Source organism: Cheilinus undulatus, linkage group 18, assembly GCF_018320785.1.
Source record: "Cheilinus undulatus linkage group 18, ASM1832078v1, whole genome shotgun sequence".
NCBI lineage: Eukaryota > Metazoa > Chordata > Actinopteri > Labriformes > Labridae > Cheilinus > Cheilinus undulatus.
The window spans coordinates 39030233-39058192 of record NC_054882.1 but is presented as its reverse complement, the minus strand read 5'-3'; the positions used below and the strand labels follow the sequence as shown (position 1 = coordinate 39058192).

General features: G+C 40.8%; 1 protein-coding gene across 1 annotated transcript in view; it reads right to left on the bottom strand.

Annotated features, from left to right (window-relative positions):
- myt1lb (myelin transcription factor 1-like, b) overlaps positions 1–27960 on the bottom strand; it is a 251762-nt gene that overhangs the window by 54964 nt on the left and 168838 nt on the right. The window contains exons 6-9 of the mRNA XM_041812908.1: positions 19017–20192; positions 11769–11903; positions 6699–6789; positions 373–480 (exon numbers count right to left, since the gene is read on the bottom strand). Of these exons, the coding sequence (XP_041668842.1) occupies positions 373–480; positions 6699–6789; positions 11769–11903; positions 19017–20192 (1510 nt within the window). The remainder of the gene's footprint in view (positions 1–372; positions 481–6698; positions 6790–11768; positions 11904–19016; positions 20193–27960) is intronic.

Here is a 27960-nt window from a genome sequence, read left to right as displayed (position 1 = left end):
GTCATGATGGCATCTCTGCATTCTATACTGGGTTAAAGATTGTTTTTAAATGCATCCTGTGCAGCAGATTAAATGCATTTAAAGTAATTTATCTGTCTACTGGCTTCAAACTCCATTAAATCCCTGTTCTTATTTATCATTTCATTTTTAGAGTGTGAGAACAGTAGGTAAAAGAAATCAGCAAAGGGAACAAGTCTGAGAACAAAAATATTTTTAAGGTATCTCCTCCTTTTTCCACTCCTTCGTAAAGTTCACAATCCATAAATCAACCGCTGTGACATCTTCAAACTACACCAAACTCAACCATATGTTTTCCATCCACAATTTCATCTTGAACACAGAATTTCTGATCAAACAGAGAGTTAACTTTACCTTAAGACTCGGTCAGATGCCTGGTTGGACTTGGGGCCGTCGCAGCTCTGATGCTTCTCCTGGGCTTTGGCCAACTTCTCGGCTGCAGCGATGGGACAACCTGACAGACTGACATGAGAAAAGGACTTATGTGGCATCATGTGACACATTTAGATATGTAAAAATGTTACACAGAACGGACATGCTGTAAAACCTGAAGCTTGCTAGAGTGCTTGTCTTCAGAAAAAACTGTCAACAACACAATCCCGCTGTCTACAAGTTTCAAAAACCTCACTGCTGTCGCAAAGACTCTACTTAAAATGCAAAGTCATTCATTTTCATCCTTTTTAGCACCTTCATAACAACAAAAATGGCAACAGCTTGCATGTTTCTGGTTGAGCAGCTTGAAATAATTCTCAGAATAGATTTTCCCATATGGGTAAATGTGCATTTTATGTGCATCCTGCTGCATTTTGTTTTCTTGCTGACAAGACACACACTGCGTTGTACACTTGGGTAGAACTGAGCAACATATATTTTCAAGATTTATCAATATGTTTGCTAATGAGATAAAGGGTCAGACTCTATCATGCATATTAACGTAGTTTACACTGATGTGGATCAGACAAACTGATGCAGGTGTAATGCTGAGTAAAAACAGGGTTATCAGTATGAAATGTTTGAGCTCAGTGGAGATATTTTATTTAATCTATTCAATTTCTGAGCATTTATATCAACTATTATACCTGTTTGAAAACACAGCAACAAAACAGAAGCCTTTGATACCCATAAATGACTGATTAATTCTTTTGAATTATCAAAGATTAGGAACTGGCAATGAGCAAAGATTTCTCTTACCTTTTATTGATTATTGTTTTACTTTTTAAACAATTTAATTAGCATGTAGGAGTTTTTCGGCAGTTTCTGACAATCAAAAAGGTGGTAGCTAACACTGACCACTCCATGACACTGCAGGATTTGGCATTTTACGACACCACTGACAGCTGCAGAAGAATGCAGATATAAATATGAAATGGAAGTTTTTATTACACTGGACCCTGACTCTGTGTCCTGACTACATGCAACGCATGTGAGCATCTCTAGCTGTGTTTTCATTACAGTTTTTTCCAAAATAAAAGCGATATTTCTTAAAGTTTGACTAAGTGCAATTGAGCTTTTAATGTGTTTCCACTGAAGGAAGTTTTGGGCATGAGCCACATGAGCCACATGAAGCTGGACGCTCAAAGCGTGTTGCGTGTTGGTACAGTTATGATTACATCTACAGCGATTGCCAGGATAATTCTGAACAAAAGACGAATGCAACAGATGATAGTCAAGAGGCAAAGTCTGTATGTATGGCAAAAGCCTCCTATAAGGGTATACGTATGATGTTAAGAAAAGTCTCATCTTCTGTCCACATTTACCACACCATGCTGTCTCAGAGTGAACTCGTCCTGTGACACCGTCACGTCCTGTGACTTGTAAATGTAGAAAAAGTGTTTCCATTTCACTTTTGTGATATACTTCTATATCTAAGCGTCTGAAAAACCTCCTCATGAGAGTGTAAAAACTTTTTAGCGATATTTGATAGGTTTTTTTGATGTGTTTTCATTACCAGTTTTTTATTGCGCTATTTAGATTTTGCGCATTTCTAAGGGTAATAGAAACGCAGCTACTGACAAAATAAGCTTGATTACACTGATTCTTATTGTAGTGACAGCATGCTAGCCAAGTGAAGCAGTGCAATGCAACACAATGTTTGCCCCCATCGCCTCTGTCCTATTTTTAATCTTGCAAGCGTTGAGATGAGTGAGGACCAAGGAAAGAGGGAGATGACATGGTATTAAAAATGTTGAACAGCAAGATGTCCTTGATTTTCTATCACTTTCCACACTCAGCAGAGCTTTTTAGCTTGTATAACAAGATGGACTCTATTGTGCATTATTTTATAGTAGTGTTGTTACTCGGTTAAAAAAATTAATCAAGTTAATCACATCACTACACTGTGATTAATCATGATAAATCGCAGCATTTTCTAAAATAGTTTAGGGATATTTTTATGGTTTTAGATTTTTAAAGGTAGTTATTGTTGAGTGTTTTATTTTTATTCTTTTAATTCTATGTACAGCACAATAAAGTGCTGATCTGAGTCCCTATTGATACCACTATCTATACTTTCAAGTGGAAAGACAAAATAAGGTCAAATATTTAAACTACAAGTGGTCTTAGCTGAGTAGTGCTTGAGTTAAAACGCTATGATTCAGTCGGTCACATCTATTGTATATCCCTCAAATATAAACACATTTAAAACTGTATTTATTGAAGTTTCTCGTCAAAAAAATACATTTTTCCATTTTTATGGGACATTTGAACACATCATAACATAGATACAGTCGTCTAATTTACTGAGGTTACCTGAACGCATCATATCTTCCCTCTTCAGCTCGTAAAGTTTCTAATTAACTTCAATTTTGCCAATTCCACCGTGGATTTCTACACTGGATTAATATTGTTAACAAACAGGACTGGCTCAAAGTTTTGGAGCTCTTTTCAGCATTTATCAGAGCAGCTGAAGAAGAAAACTGTCCTGAAGCAGCTGAACAGAGTGGTATGACCATGGCTTGATCCTGTGTTGTTGTTAGCGTCTTTGCTAACATTAGCAAAGATGTGCTTTGCCTGAAGGTGGAAGTCAGGACTTGTGCTTCGGTGTAAAGACAGTTCATCACTGCAGCATGTACCCACAGTTTTGGTTTTATCTTCACTAACATTCTCCAGCTTTTTGAAAAGAAAATGTCCATTAAGCAGACCTGGGTCTGTTTCCTCACTCATCACTGCTGGCTGTGTCTGACCCTCTCACCTCTTCACCCCCAGGCACGTAAACATCCGCGCTGGAGGACTACTGGAGCAAGTTGTGGTGAAACCTTGTTATATGATTAAATTGCGTTCAAATTTTTTTTACGAGTTGATGTTTCAAGATTAATCACAAGCATTGGCGCGATAATGTTAACAGATGTATTTTATAGCCATATTGGTGTATCTAACCTGTGTCAAAACTACAGAGGAAAGAAAAGCACTGCACTACTGTTCGTCTAGATGATAACAGCAGTAGCAGTGTCGTACTTTTACCAGAAATTTAGAGAATTCGATTAAGGATGCATTGTGAATAGTATAACGATATCTTGCAACTTGATGCAGTATCAGACGCTTGGTTGTTGTTAGGACATGCAGAACCCAGGACACCATTTAAATCTCTGAAATAAGGAATGTTTCAGCCAGAACTTAACTTCAGTGAAATTTACATACCAGAATATCTACAAAGTGGAGAATCTTTCTCCTTATACTGTCACCACCAGGAGGAAAGTGTACAAAGTACTGACAGTTTTCTGTACTTATAATGTGTTTGGTGAATATTGCTGCTGTTTGTGGAGTTAAAGAAATTACTTTGGGGAAATAAATATCAATTCCTTCATCATTTAACTTTCTTGCCCATCAGGGTGTGGATTTAAGACTGTGTGATGGCACATGGAAGCTTCGAGCTGGATGTCTTCAGGCTTCCACTTTTGTTGCTGTGGTTTTAGAGGTTTAAATATCTTGGGTTTTTATCAGAATCATATCAGTTGCATAGCATTGTGACACCATTTGCCATTTCTTTAGAGAAAAAAAATATGCAGACCAATCACCACTTGGCTAAAAATATCAAGTATATATTTTTTTCCATATCACAGAGCCCTATGTAGAAGGAAATAGTTAAAGTAGTTCAGCTTCCTAACAATCTCATAGTTTAGCTGTGACTGATTAAAATGCAGCGTTTCACACCTTCCACATTAATCATTTATCAGCTCATGGCGAAAAATGGCATCCATCAGGTGCAGGTTTGGAGGGGTGCACTGAAATAGCATGGCGCTCTTGCGGGTGCTGTCAGACGGGGCGAGGTGACAGTGAAAGAGGAGTGTCACCCACAGCAGATGCTCAGGGAGTTGGGCATAGCAGCAGCCATTAGCACCTTTCTGCCACTCAGCCAGGGTGATGGGAGAGGTGCAGACCTGGGAGGACCAGAAAGGTTCCCTGCTGTGCTCGGTGACATGACACGGCTGCAGCGCAAAATAGGCACCCGTATGGACACGCACAGTAAACTTTCACTTTTACAAGAAAGAGCTGGTATAAACTAGTGCACAGTCTTCCTCCTGCACGCATTCATGCACGTCTGATGACAGGTGCTCACGAACACGGCTCCATACTGGCTTCAGGCCACTGTCAAAGGTAATTCTTCCACTGCTGCCATGCATACTCCAGCTGACAGACTGGATGGAGAATAATAGGGGTTAAGGATAACAGCATGAACTTTTGTCACATTCGGTCAGTTAGTTGTCAAGAGGAAGTTTTACCGCCTTGATTCTGTAGGAACATACTGGAAGTGTAGGGCTGGGTGATATGGACCGCCGTGTCCTCCACTTTGTTTTTAGCACCACTAGCATGAAGAACTAGCCTATGACATAGTCAAAACTCGGACCCCAAATAGGCTGATAAATAAAGTTTTCATTTACAGTCTTTGGCTAATTAGCCGCACATTCTTCTCTTAGTCCTGTTTCAATGTTAACCATTTTTGATCACATTTAAAGACCTTCCTTTTTTCATCTACTTAATTTTTCCTGTTTCTTTCATAAATTTTGTTAAATACTGACGACTGATGTCTTTATCCCTGCATTGAGGCTGTTTCCAACCCATCCGCCTGGAGTATAGAGTTCTTTGGATCAAGTCCAGATACAGGGCTGTGAAAAAGTATTTGCCCCCATCCTGATTTTTTTTCTCTTTTTTATTTGATTTTTTTGCACATTTGTCACACAAATTCTAATCTTAGACAAAAATACAGAGTAAATACAAAATGCAGTTTTTAAATGATGTCCTTTATAAAGGGAAAAAGTCATCCAAATCTACCTGGCCCCATGTGGAAAAAGTAATTGCCCATAAAACATTAAAACTGGTTATGCCACCCTTGGCGGTAACAACTGCAGGCAAGCATGTGTGATAACTGGTGATGAGTCTTTCACATCACAGTGAAGGAATTTTGGCCCACACTTCTTTGAAGAATTGTTTTAATTCAGCCCCACTGGAGGGTTTTCAAGCATGAACTGCCTGTTTAATGTCATGCCACAGCATTTCAATTGGATTTAAGTCGAGACTTTGACTTGACCACTCCACTGAGCCATTCACAGGTGCTTTTGTTGGTGTGTTTGGGATCATTGTTCTAATGCATAATCCAAGAGTGCTTGAGCTTGAACTGATGGCTAGACTTTCTCCTTCAGGATTTTCTGGTAGAGCACAGAATTCATGGCTCCAGCAGTTATGGCAAGTAACCAGCAGGTCCTGAGGAGGCAAAGCAGTCCCAGACCATCACACTGCCACCACCATGTTTGACTGTTGGCATGATGTTCTTTTTTATAAAATGCTGTAAGATGATGCACACCTTCCAAAAAGTTCAACTTCTGTCTTATCAGCCCACAGAATATTTTCCCAAAAGTCTTGGAGATCATCAGGGTGTTTTTTGGCAAATGTGAGACAAGCCTTTGATCTTTTTGGTCATTAGTGGTTTTGGCCTTGGAACTCTCCCATGGATGCCATTCTGCCATGATCCATGATCATGATCATGCTGATCATGAACCATGATCTCTGACCTTACAGAGGCAAGTGAGACCTCCTGAGTGAGTCGTTGATGCGCTCTTGGAGTAATCTTCGTTGGCCGGCCAATCCTGGGAAGGTTCAACATGGTTCCAAGTTTTCTCTATTTGTGGATAATGGCTCTCACTGTGGTTCACCAGAGTCCCAAAGCCTTCAAACCCTTTCCAGACTGATAGATGCCAATAACTGTTTCTCATCTCATCTTGAATTTCTTCAGATCACTGATTGATGTGTTGCTTTTTGAGATCTTTTAGCCTACTTCCTAACTTTTTCATATAGAGACAGGGAGGCAGGGATGGCTTTTTTTCCCTTTAAAAATGAAATCACCATTTTAAAACTTTTTATTTACTTGGGTTATTTTTTTTTAATATTAAAATTGTTTGATGATCTGAAACGTTTTAAGTATGACAAACATGCAAAAAATATTAAAATCACAGCGCTGTTTTAAATTGTGCTATAGAAATAAATGAACTTGACTTATCCAAACACACAAAAGATGGGGTGTGCAATAACCAATGATAAATAAAAACACAATAAAAGAGACAACAGGAAGAAAGAATAGGAAATGGACATGTAATTGGAGAAAATACCTCATTAAAAAAATCCCACACTGAAAAATGGAGGATGCAACATGGACAGAGCCAGTTACATAAGTGCAATCCGTCACTTACCTTCTGTGAGAGTTTCTGTTGCTATTGACATGGCCGCGTCCCGTGCAGCCAGGCGTAGGACACTTAAGAACATTCTCATACATAGCCACAACTTCGTTCAGACAGAAAAAAGGAGTGAAAGACAGGGAAGGTTAGGAGCCCCTCACAATCACGCGTGAGCTCTATTAGTGTGTGAGGAGCTTGGCATTATAAACATCATTAAGAAATGAGCCTGTGTGAACCCAAATGACCTCTTCTTCATTTTAATGAACACTAGTTTGAGAGGGCAGCCGAGGTTTCCCACCATATTGCTTCCACTTATCCAGCCCTTTCAAATTAGTATTCATGGAATAGGGACAGTCATGAATAAAAAGATGTCATTTAAGTTTAACAGGACCAAGCCAGCAAGAGACAGAAATGGGAGGACATTTTTTGGGCATGCAGAGCAACCAACAGCCAGCAATCATGCAAAACACAAGCCTTGAAATCAATGGAGGAAGCAGACAGACAGAATGCAGCTCCTTGATAGAGTGTGCGTTGTTATCAGCGGCACGTTGTTAGGGTAGAGAGTGCAGTCTTCAATACCATTTACCATTAAAACAGTCCATAACTGTCTCAGATCCCCTCGGCAACCAGCCAATTAGATTAATGATCTATGGATGTCCAAGAGGAGCCGTCAGAGCTCTGCAGGCGGGGGCGCGGGGAAGGGTCGTCTCGAGCGCAGGGCCAAACCCCATCGGCACCAGCTTCATCATTATCACCCCCTTAAACTTTAACCCCTCATCATCCTCCTTCCCTTACATACTAATTGGTGTTCGGTGCAGGTAATTGGACAAAGCCTGCCACCTCAATGTGCCACAAGCCAATACATTATGCATATCCTAGTTTCTGTCCTGCCCTCTGCAAAGACATGGATGAAACGGTGAGAAATTAGAGCACCAGGCTAGATTCAGTGTGCACAGACAGAACAATAGAAGTCTAGGCATGCTGAGGAAAAAGAGGCAAACAGGACGCTTAAAATTCCATGAATGCTACAAAAGGTAGCTCATTTTAAAGACAAAAACAAAGACTCCCATGTGAGCTGATTAAATATTTTAGCATTCGACAGAAAAGAGCAAACAGGAATGGGAATTAATGAATTTGAGATATAATTTAATTGTCATTTTTCACATTTCCCAAGGAGCAGTCTGGTTTCGCTGTGTGATTTCCCAATTAAATGAAGCCACTGCATTAATAATACATTGTCCATTCAGTTCAGCAAATGTGTTAATAGGGGAGAGAGACTTGCCCGTAGCTGAATCTTCCCCACAGGCAGCTACACGTGTGACATGTTCTCATCTCTACCTTTTAAGTGTTAAAGCAAGGGGTCAGGCTGCAGGACACCACTGACCACATACTGACAGAAAGCGAGTGAAGGTTGTTCTCATTCACTGTATCACAAAGAAATCCCTCATATATATCGCTCTCTGAAAAAAAAACCCCCATGTAATTATGAGCCAATCTGGGAGCCTTTTGAATCCTTGTAGCATTTGAAAGAAGCGTAGCAGGCTTGGTGGTGGGTGGGGGAGAAGGGTGCCTCAAACAATGACAGACTTTGAGTCTCTTGTGAGACAAAAAGTCAGCTTTTACTCCCTGTTTTAATTAGGCATGCTATTAGCTGAATAATGTCCTGCTCAATTTAGACTAGTTGCCCAGTCTTAAGGTAAGAAAAAACTCAAAATTGAACACAATTTATAGAAGTTGAGGAAAAGTAGATGCGTTCACCTGTGATGATCTGTGCTATCTTTTAGGACTGGGTGGAATCAAAGCACTCTGCAGAATTTCTCCAATGATAGCAGTGCTAGTGCCACCAGGCTCCTGTCCTTGCAGGAGATGGATTGTTTCTGGTAAACCTTCCATAGACAGTGTTTGGGAAAAGGTAGAGCCTTGAAAAAAACACTTGGAGGGTGATTGGATGAACGTTCCATCTGTCACATCTTTACAGGCCAATCAGAGCTACAAGTCACGTAACATAGCTGCTGCCAAGGAGTAATATCCATACAGAGCTGCATAAAGCGAACCATAGTGACTGTAGACATGTCAGTACACGACTTTTGTTGTTTTTGAAAAGAAAACAACTCACTGCTGTTCTTCGTTTTTCTTTTAACAAAGAAATGTAGTCAAGTTCTGATAAAACTGACGCTTTAGCAGCATCCATGCTAATGTCTTCCGCCATTACTGCACCAACCTCTTCTCGCTGCTTGCATACGTCATGACTCTGCCGGGCCCAAAAGTACTGCCCCTCGACGCTGATTGGTCCTGTCACTTTCTAAACCTGGCCCAAATGGTTCATGTGGGAACTTTGCAAGATTGATTTGCCAATGAGAAACACGTAAACAAGTGAATCCATCTGCTTTGCAAGGTTATTATTTAATCTGATGAAGCGTAAACATTTTTGTCAACATTTGAAGATTAAGATTAGGAATGTTTGTAGGGATGAGCATGATTAGCGAACTCAATTATCAAAATTCAACCCCTTGTAGTCAGCAGCAGAGTTATGAGTTGGGTAGATGTAATGTTATTTTATACCATGGTCTTGGTGAATACTTGATTCTGATTGGCCCTGGAAATTCCATTGGTGTCCATTAACTTCTGATATATGGACACCATTTGAACTTCACAAGTAGTTCTGGTCAAAAAATCATTACACTTTTCCAAATTACTGCGCAGCAGCCATTAGCCGTTACTCCGTTAGGAGTAACCATAGCAACCTGAGATAGTCATATTTTCTGAGCAGGGAGTACAGCGCTGCCAGCCTAAGGAGCCTGCAAACAGGTACCAACCGTCACTTAACTGACATAAATAAAATGACAGACTCCAGGGTTAATGAACAGTAATGTAAGACGGTCTTATCTTCTTCTTTTTTTGTTCCGTTGTGAATTAGATACAAATTCTGTTGTGAATTTGTATCTATGGCCCATCCTATTTACTGGAGTACTGGACTACGTTTACATTCCCTGAGAACGTTATGGGATTGGAATGACTATTCCAGTTATTAGTCAAGCCCTCAGGCGTTACTAGGGGAAAGGAGTTGTTGTTTTAGGAAAACTTTCTCTTTTGATCACAAAACATATGAGATTATAAACTAGTAGTTTTATTAAATATTTTCGTTGGCAAGTGACCATGGTATAAGCGGGTTAATGCCCTTCGAGGTGTCCAATTATTAGGGAATAAAGGACTTCATGGAGGTTCAGGCCTCCACGTCGTCCATTAATCCCTGATAGTTAGACATCTCGTCGGCATTAACCCTTACATAACTGTTATTTCTTTTTAAAGTTTCAACCCCACATTCCTAGTCAAATGACGATGCCCACCACTAGTAGCCACTGTAGGTCAATTAGTAGGGAAGTTTCTAGATTTGTAAAGAAATCTCCCATTGATTAAACATGTAAACATGTTAAATCAAAAGTCCACTACAACGTTAAGTAAACAGAATTTGTAAACCAACCTCTCACTGCAACTTTACACCAGAATTGTGCAAAGCTGGTTTACAGAATGTGGCTCATGTTAACAGTGCTAGTGCCAGATCCTCTTTGCAGGTTATCAGGTACTAAAACAGTCTGCTTCATGTTCAACGACCTCTAAGCTGATTCTTAAAGGCTCCATGAAGCATACACTGAACAGAATTTATGTTCCTGAATGAGAAACCAAAGGCTGCAGCAAACCTCTGACATGAACCAACTCTAGGATTAAGCAGGAAAATGTAAAAACTCATCAGAAGATATCACGCTAACTGTTGTATGAATATACTTTTACACGGCTGATAATATAGGCACATAGAGAAAGCTAGAAGCACCTAAAGTAGGTTAGCTTTTATCAGCACAGAGACTGTGTGCTCTCTCTCTCAAGTATCTGATTGAAGTCAGAGAAGAAGGACTGAAGATGATACCAAAGACTTCAAGAGGAGAACTTTTTGTGACCCAAAGCATCCTGTGCTGTGTGAGGAGTATCGTCTCCCCAAAAAAGCCAGCCCATCAACACAAAAAGGAACAGGAGGAGGAACACTGACATCATATTCCTAAATCTCCAGTGACAATCAATTCAGACCCAGTCCAAATCCCATTTTGGGGATCTTGATCCCAGTCAAGGTCAACCGATCACTGTATTTCAAATCTGTGGGAGACAAGCAGCACATCTTAGTGAGGCAACCTTTTAGTGTGAGCAGTGCTACTCAGAACAAGAGCTGTGTGCGACACTGCTGGTCTTTACAAGCTTGGTTTTAATGGTAACTAATTTCTTTGTCATTATAAAGACCCTCTTTTATTTTGATTGCAGTCTGGGTCACGGCAGATCATAACTTGATTTTCACGCTGCGGTTAATGAAACGTATAAAGGGGCTTTTATTGAGAAGTTTGCACAAGGTGAATGAGACTAAATAGGCAGGGTGAAATCTCTAAAGGGAAACCACAATATTCATTCAAGGCTAATGTTTATTGCCACTTCACTTGATCCATGGCTTAGAGTTATGATATTGCCTTTCTATTCAAAGGAACCTAATTGAGCAAGGGATACAAATAAATGAGTGAGGTTCATGGCACTGAAGACCGAAGGAGACGCAGAGTACTGTGGTGGGTGAGCATTTTTAAGCTTTTTAACAATGAAGTGTAAATCTTAATTAGCATTGATTACACACACATTCATTTAACCTTTTCTTTTGAGGCATGCAATGATAAAAACATGCTATGAAGCAGATTGTAACAGTTGAACAGATGAAGCAACCCACAGTGGAAGGGATTACTCATTATCACTGTCATTCACCTCTCATGCAGCCGTATAAATCCTTGACAGCTCTTGACCATCCTACCAATCATCCAAGGCTTCATTTCCCACCTCATCACCACAGCACAATAAGCAGGCAATCACTAGGCACAATCATGGCCCCATGCAAAACCCACTGACCCCCTTACAGCTTCCCACCCTGCTGAAATATCAACCACAAACGGACGACGACAGCACAAAGACAGCACACAGAGCAACGACACATGCTCCTGAACATCAAGGAACACAAAAACCACAGATTTAGGAGAACCAGAGCTGGACTGGAGAGCTTACTTTCTGGTGGCACCCTGTCTTTGTGCGGACAGCCCGAAAGGCTCCGATGGTGGGGGTACAGGCCTGTCACATGACCCGTGCCATCACAGCCAGGCGTCGGACACCGACTTTCCTTCTTGTCTGCACGTGAAGCATCTGTAAGAAGAAATGTATTAAGATGTTACTGTTTTTTTAGTGTGAAGAATGTTTTCGGGGCTTTTTGCCTTTATTTAGGTAGGACAGCTGAAGAGAGACAGGAAACATGGGGTCGAGAATGAGAATGCTTTTACATTGGGTCATTTTGAGCAGCCAGCAAGGCGGTGAACTGTCCAGCATGTCGTTCTGTACATAAGACGATTAAATCAGCACTGAGAAAAAGGCGAGCCAACATGTGAGCAAGAGACTACGACGTGTTGCTACTGGCATGTATTTGAGTGTATTTAAACACATATAAATCCATTAATCATGACACTTCATGCCACTTCCTGCTTTTGGTTCACAAGTTGGTCCGCTTTGCTTACACCAGTGTTAATTTCGTCGACTAAAACTATGACTAAAAATGTTCGTCAACAGCCTTTTTTTCATGACAAAAACTAGATTAAGACTAACAAAAATAGATCTGTGATGACTAAATCTAATAAAAACTAAGTTTAGTTTTTGTCAAAATGACTAAAACTAGGCTAAAATGTAATTTAGTTTTTGTCGGACATTCAAAATGTGTGATATTTCTCCACTGTGGGTAAATCTGTCAAAATGCAACGCAGCTGTAGCTATTCTGCCTCTCATCTGTAGAAGCAGGGACCCCAGGTTTGGCAGAGTGCAGAGAACACACTACTATGATTTGGTACCAAATTCAGGAAAGAAAATAAATGCTTGTACTAAAAGTAAAGACTAAAATGTGAGAACTTTTTATGGACTAAAATGTGAAAAAACTAAAATTCATTTCATTAAAAGACTAAAACTAAAATTAAAAATAGCAGCCAAAATCAACACTGTTTCACACCTCTAATGAAATACACCTCACCTTGCAAAACTGATAGATTCACCTGTTTCCGTCTTTATCACTGGCAAATCCATCTTGCAAAGCTCCCATCTAAACAGTTTGGGCCCGGTTAGAGAGTGATGGTACCAATCAGCGTCGAGGGGCAGTACTTTTGGGTGTGATGGAGTCGTGACGTAAGCAAGCAGAAGAGGTTGGTGCAATTATGGGGGAAGAGATTAGCATGGATTCTGCTAAAGCGTAAGAATATGGAGTTTACTCCTCAGTAGGGGCTACGTCACATGTTTTGTTGCTCTGATTGGTCCGAAATGATGTGACAGACAGAACACTCATCCAATCACCCTCCGAGTTTTTTTTTTTTTTTCAAAGGCTCTGCCCTTTCCCAAAGGCCATCTATGGAAGGTTTACCAGATGGATGTGTTTCACACATCCATCTGAGGTGCCAAGTTAAAATGCACCAGGGTTCGTTTGGACACGGACTGAGACCCCCTTTTTCAAGCGGACCAGAATTCGCTTGTTTGGTCCACACCAGAATTGGTGACAGCTTTCACACCACTCCAAACAAACCGGACTGACCGGAAAAACGGACCAGAGTTCCTGTAAAGTTGAAATATTTTGCATCAAAGATGTTCTGGGGCTGTTTTACACACAGATGCAAGACATTAATTAGTCTGCCTGTTTTCAGTTCGGGCCGAGTCATTGCAGATTGGAACTTAGTAAGATGGATCCAGTCATCTTCCTGTGGAGGTCTTCCGGGCAGGTCCTACTGGGGGGAGACCCTGAGGCAGACCCAGAACTCACTGGAGGGATGATATATCCCATCTGGCCTGGGAGCGCCTTGAAATCCCTAAGAGGAACTAGAAATTGTTTCGGGGCAGAGGGATGTCTGGGTTGACTTGCTTAACCTGCTGCCACCGCGACCCAACCCTGGATAAGCGGAAGAAGATGGATGTAGGATGGATGGATCTACTCAATGGCAGTGTTGGAATCTGGCCAGTCCATTGGCAAAGTTACGGGAGGGAAGCCACAAGCTAGACCTGCACCCAAGTTGTCCATATGTTTTAGCCTTTGTAAATAAGGTGCCCAACAGCAAGGCCAGTAGTACCTCTAATTTTAACATTTTGAGATTGCATTAATGCACTGTTAACAATTAAAGCTAAAGAATTTGGTAACTTTTTTAAAACCAGCAGCAATTTTGGGTGCAGCAGTTCTATCAATTACATTTGACAAATATTCGTTAAAAGAGCATGATATTGTGAAAAAATAATGAAAAAGATAAAATAATTAACTATTTTATATCAGCATCATGGAGTGAAGACTGACAAGGACAAAGACGCAGTAAATAACGATAAGAAATCTCTTGATTATGAAGTTAGTTTACCGTGATAAACTCTCATGTTAGTGACCTTCATCAGAGTTCTTCATCATGAAGTTTTATCCAATTAAGAATTTATCAAACATGTCTTCATTAGAGCACATTAGGCTGAGATGAGTGTGACAGTGAGGGTCAAAAAACTTTACACACTCTTGAACAAACAAACACACACACACACACACACACACACACACACTAGATGAGATTGTCTTTCTCTTCCAAAAACCCAGCTCTCCTATTTCTTCCAAACCCAAATCAGATAATGTTACAACCAAAAAGCAGCGATGCCCACCCGTGCCAACTGGCATTGTTTCTGCAGACGTAACCGTCCGTCTTTAAAACTGTTTGGCCTCCAAACAAGGTCAGAGATTCATCTTACAGCCAGCACACAATAGCTGCAGTAGAGTGGAGTTTAAAGGAGAATTAGGGAGGAATAATAGACTTTAATATCTTTTTGAAACACATTTACAAGAGAACAGTTTTGTATCTGTTTGTCTAATGCACTAAAGTGACAGACACCCTTATCTTGACTGAGTAGACAAGGAGCAGCTTTTATCTCGTGACAGAGTCAGACAACTGATTAAAGTTTTACAGGTGAGTGTTACTTATGCAAATATCCATCAGAGGTTTTTGACTGATGTCTAACACAGTGGTTCTCAAACTGGAGTCCAGGGGCCCCTGGGAGTCCACAAAATAATTCAGGATGAATTATTAAAGCAATGCCATGTCATTAAAAAGCAAATAAATACATATAGGAACCACAGCGCCATAAAAACATCCATACTAATCCAGTGACTCCCACATAAGTCAGCTTTGGGACAATATAAACTCAAACATGATTGTGTCATGTAAATCTATCACTCGTCACACACTAGTCACTTTGGTGTGCAGGTCCAGCTAGCAACAATGGATAAATATTTAAGTGCGTCCACTTTATCAGGTTTTGCTAGGCCCAAACCAGCTAAACTGAGAAAATATGATGACAGCTATCTGGAGTTATCTGGTCTGATAGCAAAGCATACAGAATTCATGCAGAGGACAAAGGAAAAAGATTTTTTCTGACCAAAGGGTGAGGACTACATCTGCCAGAAAACATGAATGGTGGACCTGGCCACAACCTCAGAAAATGCCCAGAGGGCTTCTTATTTCGCTGCTCAAAGGATCGCAAATAGTCTAAACTGGAAGCTGCGTTACTGGTACTCAGAGTGGCAGCATAGTTTGGCGTTAGCCCCAGTGCCATTTTCAGAGTAAGGACTAAGTTCAGTAAGACCGGTGAAGTTAAAGGCAGACCATGAAGTGGGCGTCCCAGGAGGACAACACCCCAGGAAGACCAGGTCCCCACCCTTGCTTCACTGAGGAACTGTGGGCTTTCTTTCAGAGATTTAAAGTCTAGATTTGCACAACGGTACCACAGACAGATCTCTGATCAGACAGTGAGGAACAGACTGCACATCTTCATGCTTACAAGGCCATCAGGAACCTTGCAATGACTGCCCTTCACCGTCAGGCCTGCTTGGGTTGGTGTCAACGGCACCCATGGGTGTAGTGCAGGGGGGAAAGGGTACTGATTACCAGGGCCCACAGTAGGGAGGGGCCCTTGAGAAGTGTGTTTCTATTTTTTATTTTTATTTTTTAAAGTTTAACCTTTATTTAACCAGGAGACAAACTCATTGAGATTAAAAGTCTCTGTTCCAAGAGTGTCCTGGCTAAGACAGCAGCAGCACAGTCAAAGTTACAGACAAACAACGAGTAAACATACAAATAAAATGTCTAACAGCAGTACACTAAAAGAGAAAGCAGAAAGTTTATTTTATCTTAGTAATTATCATCATTGTGAGTCAAAAGCCACTAGATGAATCAGTCAACAGACTGAAATTTGTATCAAATGCAGTAAAATTACAATACTGGGGGCCCTGCTCCTCCCTAAAAAATGCCCAAATGAAAAAAAAAGTCCTGAATGGTTTAATCCAGGGCTGCAAAATAATGCAGGAAAATTTAATGTAACCAAATCAACCATAGTAATACTGCTCATAAACAGGGAAATTGTGGTTCAAAAATACATTTAAATGCATAGATATTTGTTAAAATATCCGGTTAAGGGGGGATCCTGTGTAATATTCTTTCTGGGGGCCTCGAAATCCCTAGCTACACCCTTGACGGCACCTACAATGGGACCTAAGAATGTGGAGCAACATCATGTTCAGTGGTGAATCAAAGTTCTCAAGATATTCCTCCACCCAGTTAATTGTCAGATTGTGAGCAGATTAAAGACCTTTAAAGTGTATAATTTCTGATTTTTGGTTATTGTAGCTTTTAGGCCATAAACTTGGCTACAGAATGACAGTAGTCACATTCAAAGGCAGACAAACAGTAGGTCATGTGCCATCTAGACAACATCACTGACACCTGTACATAAATCTGTTACTATTCTTAGTATACAATGAAAAAAGGTCCAGTAAAATCCTGTCTACAAACTTTTAATATCCAACTTTTTTGCCTAATGTTGGCTATAACTAGTGTAACAGGGTGACTGGTATACCAGTGTAAATCTCTGGGACATGCAGCATCATTACAGTAAGTTCATGCAGCTGCTTCTGTCCCATGCTTCATATGACCTATGCATCGAAAATCTGCCCTGTTCATTGTGTAATGTAAAGACCACTTCAATGCTCAGAATGTTGAATACACAATGACACAGACCAGCAGGGTTTGGCCGCACTTTTTAACAGCTTTTCTCCCTCATTGATTGTGTACTTAAAGCTACACAGAAACTTCATATTTTAAACTTTGCTGAACTCCGTTAAATGAACCATGCAGGAGGAGGATTTTTCTCCTTGAGAGACTGCAAAAACAGACTGCAGCTCATGTTCAAGGACAATAAATTCTGGATTTTATGGCAATAGTATTTATGATACTAATCCCGTTTAAAGTAACATCACTCAACAACGGCCTCTCAGAGTTGAGTCTTTACTGCTTCCTGCTTGGTGTTAAGATCTCATTTAACCATTTGCACAGGCCAAAAATTACAAAAATACCTAAATCATGAGTGCCAGGTAAAAAATACAAACAGATTAGTTTGAAAAAGCTCAGAGTTCCATGACTAACCTTTAAAGTAAACAATAGTTTGTGCAAGATTGAATTCAACATTTAGGCAAATCTAACGTGAGGCTGGTATCAGCTGCTTTTCCTAACAAATTAACTGGCAAACTAAAAAAAGGAGTTTTTATGGGGTACAGCCATAAGAATAATCATGTGGCGGGAGTAGGAGGATTGGGAGAGGACAAAATTCAGAGGTGGACTGGAGCACACGTATTCATACATTTACAAATGAGTCACCAAATGAAATCTCATGTCTCATTCATCTGAGGAACGTAGACCTCATTATCCTCCATGGCACTCATTTGTCTATGTCATGTTGAGGTCATATGAGTTTGGAACAATACTGCAAAGTCACATATGGCATCAGAGAAATTTCACATTGATAAAGAACTGTGTTTGCATGCATCATGTGACTTCTCAATAATGGCTCCTTTTCGGGGACATTATTGCACTGAGTGTTGCTGTTTGAACAGCATGTCAGAAATAATTTCACCATTTGCACGTGCACAAACGCACACGCTCACATACATGATGCTTTGGTTCTGCCTGCCTTGCTTCCATTGAGAGTGGAGGCAGCCAAGTGGAAGGCATATTAGAAAGCAGGGGATATTGATTGTGGCTGGGGACGGTCTGTGCTTTGCATAGCAAATGGCCCCCATTACCATACCATCTCTGGATAATTAATGTGCAGTCAGTAGGCCTGTCGTTCGTTATCGGTCATTCTGATACTGTTCAATTTTCATCTCGGCCTCATGCTTCTCTTATGGAGCTGGCCTCTTCTCTGAACCCCCCCATCTTCCATCACCCACTCCCCCTCCCTCACCGTGCCCTGTGTTATGAATCACGCAGGAACCCTGGTCAACGAGTGTCTGCTACTATCTCGCCTGAGGAAAGATGTTATCGTGATGCAACTGTCTCGCATCCTCTCATTATTCCAACATTAGCTAGACACAGGGGCCGTGCAAGGCTCTTGAAATTAACATTTGTGTGGCATTTAAGTGGCAATATATACTGGCTGTGAGTTGTGTGGCATTTAAGGTGTAATATCACCCCTGCTGCGAATTAGCATGCTCTTATTTGTTGGTCTCATATGAAATCTTCTGTATGAGAGGAAATCATTTAACCTCACCATGTCTGAACAATGTTGTAGTAAAGGATAGCATTAGAGTATGAGCTAAACAACAGATCTTATATCTGACCTGAAATTCCACTCTGTGTGTATTAAACACATCCAGCACTTCCAGGACAGTGTACAACAATCACCATTGATAGAATATACTAGTCTCTGTGGTATATGATTGATCTGATATGCATATTTTCAGAAGGATGAATCCTCTCTGAATGCAGAAGGCCACTGTTTGTAGCTTCCTCTCTGGAGGAGTGCTTGCGCAGGGTTAAAAATAGGCAGCTTTACCCCGAGCTGCATCGCAGGGATGAGATTTGCGGTCCTAACAGGCCGTGCAGATTGCCATTACTTATGCCTGACAAGCCTACCCTCTGATGTTTCCATGCTGGCCTATTTTAACAACATAAGCTGCTGCTGCCGCTCCCGCTGCTACCGAGATGCGAATTTCCAAATTGGCTAAAAAAGCTTGTCCTGGGGTTATACTGAGGTTCCCAGAATGCATGTAGGCCGTCTAGTCGGCAGAACGGGAGAGACAGAATACAGAGCCAGACAAACATTTTACCTGGGCTTGTTAAATGAGGTAAACATGTCTACACTCGTGCAGATATGGATTCAGGAGGAGGTTTGGCTGTGCATCTGAGCGTGTCAATGTTTGAAAGCATCACTCACCTTTATGGTAGAAAGGTTTCTTCATACCATCAGGAAGCCTGGCTTTACGCTCCACACCGTATCCATTCCGATGGCCATGGTCTTCATGGCTGTACCTCACCCCGTCTCTCCTGGCAGCCTCGGCCGCCATTTTATCCCGCATTGCCTTGGCACGCTCCGACTCTAATGCGATGGCCTTCTCCAACAGAGACAGATTACCCTTTGTCATGTCAAATACCTCTTCTGATCGGTCTGACGTCACGGAGGTCGTATCTTCATCAAAGTCCCGGTGGTTGGTGTGGTATCGGTCGTCCTGTGCACAACTAGAGAAGGCCTTGGAGCGTGGGCTCAGCTGCTCCTCCAGCTTCATGAGATTGTCCATGTCAGAATAGTTCCTATCAAGTGTCCGCCTGTCATCTTGGCTGTGGTGGAAGTCAGCGTAGGAGTGATGCTGCGCTTGTTGATTGGGATCGCCACATGAAAAATGATTTTGCTGGGTTGGACCATTGCGGTCGCTGGACTTTGTTTCGCTTAGTTTGCGAGCCAGATCAAAGCATTGGTTTCGTAGGCACTCCAGACTGCTTAAACACACTTCCTCATCGCTGTTTTCTATTTGTCCGTTACTGGTGATCTTAATTTGTCCATTACCACCATTGTGTGCATTTCCACCATTGTGGTTGCAGTCATTCTCGCCCCCGTTCTCAGCTGTACTGTCATCAAATTCCTGTCCATCTAAATTGTCAGACAGCACAGCACCGTGACCTTGGGCCAGCAACTTTAGAGAGTCCACAGTCTCCCGAACCACATCACTATCAACGTCCAAACTCAATTCCCCCCTCTGTGATTCATCCCCTTCCCCTTCTTCTTCCTCCTCTTCCTCCTCCTCCTCTTCTTCCTCTTCCTCCTCTTCCTCTTCATCCTCCTCATCGTCCTCCTCATCGTCTTCCTCCTCCTCCTCTTCCTCCTCAGCGCTGTTTGACGAGTTGCTGTTCATCTCGGACTCTGTCATGGCTCGGTTGGCGGCATCCTCCGCGATCTTTCCCAGGTTCAGGAGCGACTTGGCCACGAGTTCGTCATAGTTTTCGTACTCGTCATTGTTGTTGTCGTCCTTCTCCATCGCCGGGCTTGATTTGGAATTGCCTCTGCCACCTCCGCCGTCACCCTCGGCCCCCTCGCCGCTGCTCATCTGATCGTCCTCTGTTTGAAAGAAAGAACAAACGTCTTGTAATTTCATTTGCGTCATTCTATTTTACTGCTAAATCAAATTTCTGGGCTTGGTCCATCTAAATTGGATAAGGAACTCTTTGCTTCCCCTAATAATTTACTTTGAGAGTCTTAACAGCAGCTTGTGTTTTGAATTGTGAATCAGCACAGGAAGTTAAATATAGCGTTTAGGGCAAGATCCAGAGAAAGATGCTCTGATAAACAAGGGACTCTATCTCAGACAAGCCTTATTTCTGCCCTTATATCCTGAATGTGTTTGAAATGGTCTTATGACTAAAAGTACTACCAAAGAATTCTGTAAATAGCTGCAAATGAGCTAACATTTCATTCATTTTTCCAGCAGCGTAAATCAAAACAGTGACAATTTGTTGAATTACAGAGAGGAGACTCTAAATCTGAGAGATAATTTGGTGTTCAATCTGCGACACGATGAACCTCAGTCAGTTCCTATTCATCCTTTGATAGTAAAGTTCATTTTTCATTCAATCATCAGTATCTTTAGAAATCCTTTCACTGCCTAATTGATTCTGACAGGCTGCAAAAGGTTACTGAACCTCTTCTGTCAGTAATTTCAAGCACTCACTCCTGGAGCACTTCCAATCTCTCCTTTCACATTTCCGCCCTGAGCCGCCAAGAGCACATTGCTCACGTTGGCGTCACATTTGCCACTTACATTCCTGCAGAGAAAATTAACCCAGAGGCCCTCGCCATGCACACATACATACACAAAAGCAGAAATAATAACAGAGAGTATGAATTCTGGTGGAAATGAAATCACATCAAATAGTCAAATTAAAACCATGGCATAGTTTTGCTGGTAAAATCTGAATTAAAACCAGATCCAGTGACCTAAACTCAATAATTACAGGTAGATTTGGGAAATAAATAACGTAAGTATTTTTAGAAATGATAAGTTTTTTCAGGATTAATAATTGTGACACTGTATCTGCTTACAAAACAGCAGTCACCATGTGCATAGAGCGGCTGAATGAGACAATTTGTGCTTTGTTTTCTCTAAGCCTTGAGTCTTCCAGGGTTATAAATAAAGCTTTAACTCTGACTCACCCCCCATCAGTCTATCTGAGCTGATAAATCAATAAAATGTTTCATCCTAACTGAGAGAAGATAACCAGTGGCAGGTTTTTGGTTCAATTTCATATAACCATCTCTCTGTGAGCAGTCCAGATAGTTAGCAAAGTAGCTTGTGAGATTTCATTAAGAACATTCACAGTTTATTTAGGAAAAAATAACAGCTGCCATCTACACAAAGTGGAGCATACACCCTTTTAACCTTGATATGGGTTTCAGGCTTGATTATTAGTTAACCAACAAAATAATACAATGGATTATGGTGTGGATTGAAATTATGCCGATGCCAGTCAGGAGAACAGCAAAAATGTCTTCTCCACCAAGAGAAGCTTTCAGTGTGACTCTCTGCTCTTTTTAAAATAAAGTGATGTGGAGTAATTCTGATAAAACAGCCTTTTCTACAGCTGCATTTCAGCTAACTGCTACAGTGTTAGCAGCCAGTCTACACAAGCTTACACTACAACTCAAGCCACCAGTAACGATCGCAAACTCATGCCGAGGCAGGTCAGGAGAAGAGTGAAAACATCTTTTACATCATGACAAACTTTTAGTATTTAAACTGCCGCTACATGATAGCTACATATATTTCCAGATGTTACACTGGCAGAAGCAAATGCTTAAGGCTTCAAGTACAGCTAAACTCAGCCCTTAGCTACTGTCTTGTTCTTCTCATGCTATGGTCTGAGCAGTGCTCAGTTTGGCACAAACAGTTTGAATTGAAGCTTTCCAAGATGGACTTGCCTTATGACAGACATGGAGTCCAAATGCTTTGCAAGGTTGTTCCCATTGAGGGCAAGAAGGGATTTCTGCATAAAGAAACGCTACCAAAAAGGCCTGAATGATAACATTTTCACTCTTGAGCTTTGTGTCCATACAGATTGTCACAGTCTAGCACAGTAAACTCTGATCTTGCCCGTACTTCCACAGCTTATGTCTGTCCAGTCCTGCTCATTGTGACGGGAAATCAACCTCTTTTAAGACATCTATATCACTTGGCTCAGCTCAGTAGAGCTCGTTGTTTGGCTCTCAAACTGTTCTTTATTTGGTACCAGTTTGGCTTTTAAAAGGTGGGTTAAATAACAACAAAGGATGGAGGAAAGAAAATTGGCACTCAAACAGGAGCTTACTACAGTGGTCCACATAAAAGAGCAGTTTTGTAGCATAGGCTTGGTCGCTTACCCTACAAGGTTTTCTTTGTTGATAGTATATCCAGTGTTGCTAACTCCCCAGTAAGGGAAGTAGCTATTGGCTGTGCGAAAAATCACCGTAAGTCACTAAATAATTTGCATAACTGTCCGTATGCATTTAATTGTAATGGATGCTGTAGGAGATGGGAATAATGTGATGAGAGAGACAATAAGTGAGTAAAAAAGATCCTCAATATGTTTTTTTGTTTGTTTGTATACAACCTACATTAACAATCTAAATGGACCAGAGGGAGACAACAGAAAAACTGTCTAGGCGCCTTCACAGCATGGTTAATCTGCAGTCTGGACATGGAGGGTTGAAAATCTCCTGCTTTGACTGCAGCTTAGAGCTACCTGTGAGTGCTTTGGGACGGAGAGGGGCCCACGGCTGCACCCACTGCTTACTGAGAGGAGCAACAACGATGTATGCTTTCATGTCAGAGTCTCCAAAAGTCTCCAGTAACACCAGAAAAAAAATCGTTAGATTTGTTGCCAGTTGCTTTTTTGGAAGAGTTGAGGGGCCTGAAAACTCGCTAAATAAAGCGACACAGTCACTAAGTTAGTATATCACTGTTTAAATCAAAAGCATGTTTATGACAAAATGAAGAATTTTACATGTTAAAGGGGCTTAGCTAGCCTCTTAGTTCAGTACAAGACTGAAGATACAAGATTCTTGTCTGCCTTCATCTGGCTAGGAAATAAATTGTGATATTGGATGCCTTCACACAGGTAAATCAGTTAAACTGTGGAAAAAAGTACTTTTTTGTGTAGGATCAATATACATAGAAACTTCCAGATGATAACTGCAGCACACAGGTCCTTTTAGAGACATTCCCATTCAGTCCTTAATAAGATTCTGATCTTGCCATAAAAGACTGTTTGATATTCCTTCCCTGACGCCCACACTGATATCAAATGTTAGCCATGATGGCATTAGCTATGATTTCCTGACAGATGATCACAAACAAAGTACATTTTTGGGGATGGGTCACCTGAGTGTTGCAATTTAGTGTTGATGGACAATATGGATGATAAAAAAGAAAAGACTGACTAATATGTGATGGACATTGTTTCGGCAAATATCACTTGTGATATTCTCTCTTATATTGCATGATTTTACTTTTGGTTTACGAAGGAAAAAACTACAGTAATTGAAACCATCCAATGAAGATTTTAAAGAATTACAATATAAATCACATTAGCACCCATATGAGAATGAGAAATACATTTTTTGGGACAAAGTCGCATCCTCCCAGACCTAACCAGTGGATGAAAAGATAAAGTGCACATAAAAAGACTTTAATGTGTATCAAAAACTAATTCAAATATTACCCAACCTCACACTTTGTACAAAAACTCCTATAGAAGTTCCCGTACACACATTTACACACACTCCAATCTAATGAGAGCAATGCAATATTGGTGCTCGGGGGTTGAGGGCTTTCGAGCGGGGAGAGGAAACAGTCACGAATGACCAGGCACATATTTTGACAGTGGAGGGCTTCTTACAGCAACCTCCTGCACCAGGGGTTTAATTTTTGATGGTATGAAACGTGGCACAAGAAAGCAATTTGAAGAGCAATCAAGGTACACAAAAGGGATATGGAAGCGAAACAGATTAAGGAGGGAACAGAGGGACTGGTGCTGCCCTGAATTGACTTTGGATTAGCTATAGAGATGTGCATGCCGCTGGGAAACACAGAGAAGCTCCCACATGTCACCTCTATTACATGAAGGAGATTGGAATCTGCCGAGTGACCACGCTGTATCGCTGTCGTGGGGCAAATAGGACGCACGATAATGATCCATATGGAAAGGTTTTTCTGATTTTCCTCTTAAAATGCTGCAGATTTAGATGCTGTTAACAACTTTAAGGTGTCCCTGGGAGCTCAGATACAGTATATACAGTTTTAGATAATTCATGCAAAAGGACAAAACCTCAGCAAATTAAAATCAGCGTAATAAGTTTGAGAGGGCACTTAAAAAATGGACAAAATAACACAAACATAGGAACCTAATAACGACAAAACAGGCAAACAATAATTCAGATACTAAGAGGGCAAAATAACATAACATCTACAAACAACCAACAAAACCGAACACAGAAAATCTTTATCCAAAAATAGGGAAACAGGTTAAAGTAAAAATGAATACCCACAATGGGACCAACAGACAAAAAAACCATAGCAGATGTAGGTTTATTTAGTAGGGATGGAGATACATGCAAATATTAGCATAACTAATGCAAAACTTGAGCTTTTTTCAGAACTAATTTCAAATTAACTGAAGTTTCTCTGAAAATAAAGCCACTTCTACAAAGTGCAACAGTTGCACTGTTGTAAACTTAAAAACCTATCTGCAGGCATTTTTGTAAACCTTGCAAGGACTATTTAAACAAAACTAATTGCAGCTTAGTATGCAGTTTTGTTTTACGTGTCTGACATCACAAATGTAATTGTGATTCGATTATCAGTACAGCACTAACCTATATACCCTTATCAATACTCCTTACTGACCTGAGTCCTAATCAATGGTGCATTTCATATTTTCCTTTTGTTTGGTGGGAAAACAAAATGATGACAACACTTTTACAACAAAGGTGGAATAAGATAAGTTGATAAAGTTATGACTATTTTGTATTCCTGAAATACCAACACATTTCCTCATTCGGCTAAACGCTCATTTAAATTTCGTTTAACCGACTAGTCTAAAGAGGACAAAATCCTTAGAAAACAGACAAGTTCCTCATAGGGTCAAAGTGTCAGCTGGTGTGATGTTAGCCTAATATCCTCTCTACAACTAGGCTGACATTACAAGCTAGCGCCACCAGCCTTCGTTCTTTTTTGCAGATTAACATCATGCTTTGATATTTGGCCTCTTTTCACATCGGGTGAGTAGTTAGTAGAGTGATTAGAGTTCAACCTTCCAAAGCTTACATACCACTTTATTTCCATTTACTTCTTTAAAAAAGTATGATACCGCACTGTTCCTACTACACGCTAACCGCTAAGCCACCGCTGAGCTTCTCATGTTTACCTCCGTGAAGTGCCAGACAGGAAGGCAACGGCCATTAACTGAAGCTACAGCGGCCTCCACTGGCAGGAGGTTCATTACAGTTTAAAAGAGCATTATAGACTGGGATTTCAAGCCCATGTTTATAAAAATGATGGGTAATCAGTTTAACCGACTTGTAAATCCTGCGCCAACTAATTTGATAAATGAATTTAATCATTTTAGCAATGAACTGTGATAATTTACTGAAGTTTCTTGTTAAAAACGGATCTTTTGTTCACATTTGTACACATCATATCACATCTTTCAGCTCCTTAACTGATTTTAATTCTGCTGGTCCCACCATAGATTTCTACACTGGTTTAATATTTTTAACTAACAGGACTAGCTTAAACATTTGGGTGCTCTTTTCAGCACAGAAAACAAGCAAATGAAAACGAAAATTGTCCTATAGCTGAATTAAGTGTTCTGATTGCATGCTACTCCCAGCAAAGCTAGAGTTTCTTTTTTGAAGTTGAAGGCACCACATTTTGGTTGGATTTGATGCACAATGATGAAGTGCTTTAATGTTCTGTTCTCCCTGCATGAACTAATGCACTTTATAAAATGATCTTACACATCAGACCGTGAGAGATTCGATAGTCGTACCAATAAGCTAAATGGTTTTTGAGTTTTGAACTTTCATAAAAGCCACAACTAGGTTTTGATCTCTATCCCCATTTTTCAGTAAAAAAAAGTTTTACCTTAACTGTTAAAGGCATTCAATTCACAGTATGTATATCACATCACCAGGAGGCTCTCAGTCATAACAATAACAAAAGACGTCCCTATGGAGTTCAGATTTTTATAGGAAAGTGAACTTAGCAGTACGCCTGATGTCTGTTCGACCTGGAAATACCTACTAGAGCTGCGGAGTTAGAGGGGGACTTCCGCTTTATGGGGTTGAGCTTGGGAACCTGAAAACGCAGCCAGTGGCTGAAAATAATCATATCCCACGAAAGAAGCACAAAACATGACTGAGACGCAGCAACAGAAGAGCAGCCTCCAGTAGCAGCTCCTGTCATGTAACATCCACGATAAACAAAATGTGTCCCTCACAGTGGCTGCATCCAGACTAGGGATGTTCCGATATCATTTTTTCCTTCCCGATACAATTCAGGTACCAAGGTGTTGTGTATCCGCTGATACTGAGTATTTATCCGATACCAGTGTGAACTTTCTGGACTGACTGTGCAGACTAGCAAATTATTTTAGACCCATATTTGACTCAAAAAACAGAATCATAATGTACAGCATCTCTGTGACCCTAAAGTTGTTTTTCTAACGATTACTGAGTTTTACTGTTAAACATTAAAAGAAGAACAATACAGAGGCTGCATCACAGGCTCTCTCTATCTCTCTATATATATATTACGCTCTCTTCAGGCAGCATCACATGATTATAGAGCAGCTTGCCATTGGCTGACAGACCCTCACAAAGAGACAACATGGTGGTTAGCATTTGAGTTAGCATTCGAGCTAGCAGTTGTAAATGATTGTAATACCATTAAAGTGGATAAAAACATTTTCAGTGTTGCATTTACTGGTGTGGATCCAATAGTTAAAGTCCCCAAAAGTCACATGAGCTCCAGGTTCGCTGAAAATGCTGCCGCAAGAGATTCAAAGGCATCAATAGCGTTGGTAGGAAAGCATGACAGCTAGCTTCAAGAGGAAAAACATGTGAGAGGTTCAAATGGTATTCAACTTTTAGGAATGCAATCTGGAATGCATTGCAACGATCACATTCAGAGAAAAACTGTCATGCAGACACCATTCTTTGCTGCTGCAGTGGGTCCTGTGGTTCTTCTTCGCTGCTCTAAAGCCTGATTTATTCTTCTGCATTGCTGACCATTTGAAGTTCTGCGTTGAGGGAATGCGCCGCTCTGCAATTCACCGCCATGCCGCTAGGGGTGTGTGGCTGTGTGTGTGTGTGTGGTATTTCCTAACCTCCTCGGTTATTCTCTCTTCGACTTGATCCATTGTTGAAACACTCGCACCGCTCCACAAAAGCTTTAAAAATGGCAGTATTGCAGGGAGAAAGACCAGTAAAAGCAACTGCCGGAAATTATGTTTTGAGCGGACCAATCACAGCCCTTGTTGTCCGTGTTGCCGCGACGCGTAGTTAGTGTTTTTTGGAGATGCGAGTATTTCCGATATTGTTATCGGAATCAGAACAACCCTAATCCTGACAGCCACCATAACAAGACATCTCCCATCATAACCATGAAAATATACAGATTTCTCCAGCTTTAAAAAATGTGAAATGAGCCATGGAAAAGTCCACTATTTTGGGTCACTCTTATTGAAATAGCTTTTAAAAACTCCAATTATTAGCCATTAACCGCTGGACTGAAGTGTGCACAGCTTAGCCTACAAACAGAAATCAAAATTAGGGTTGAATTATGGATATTGGA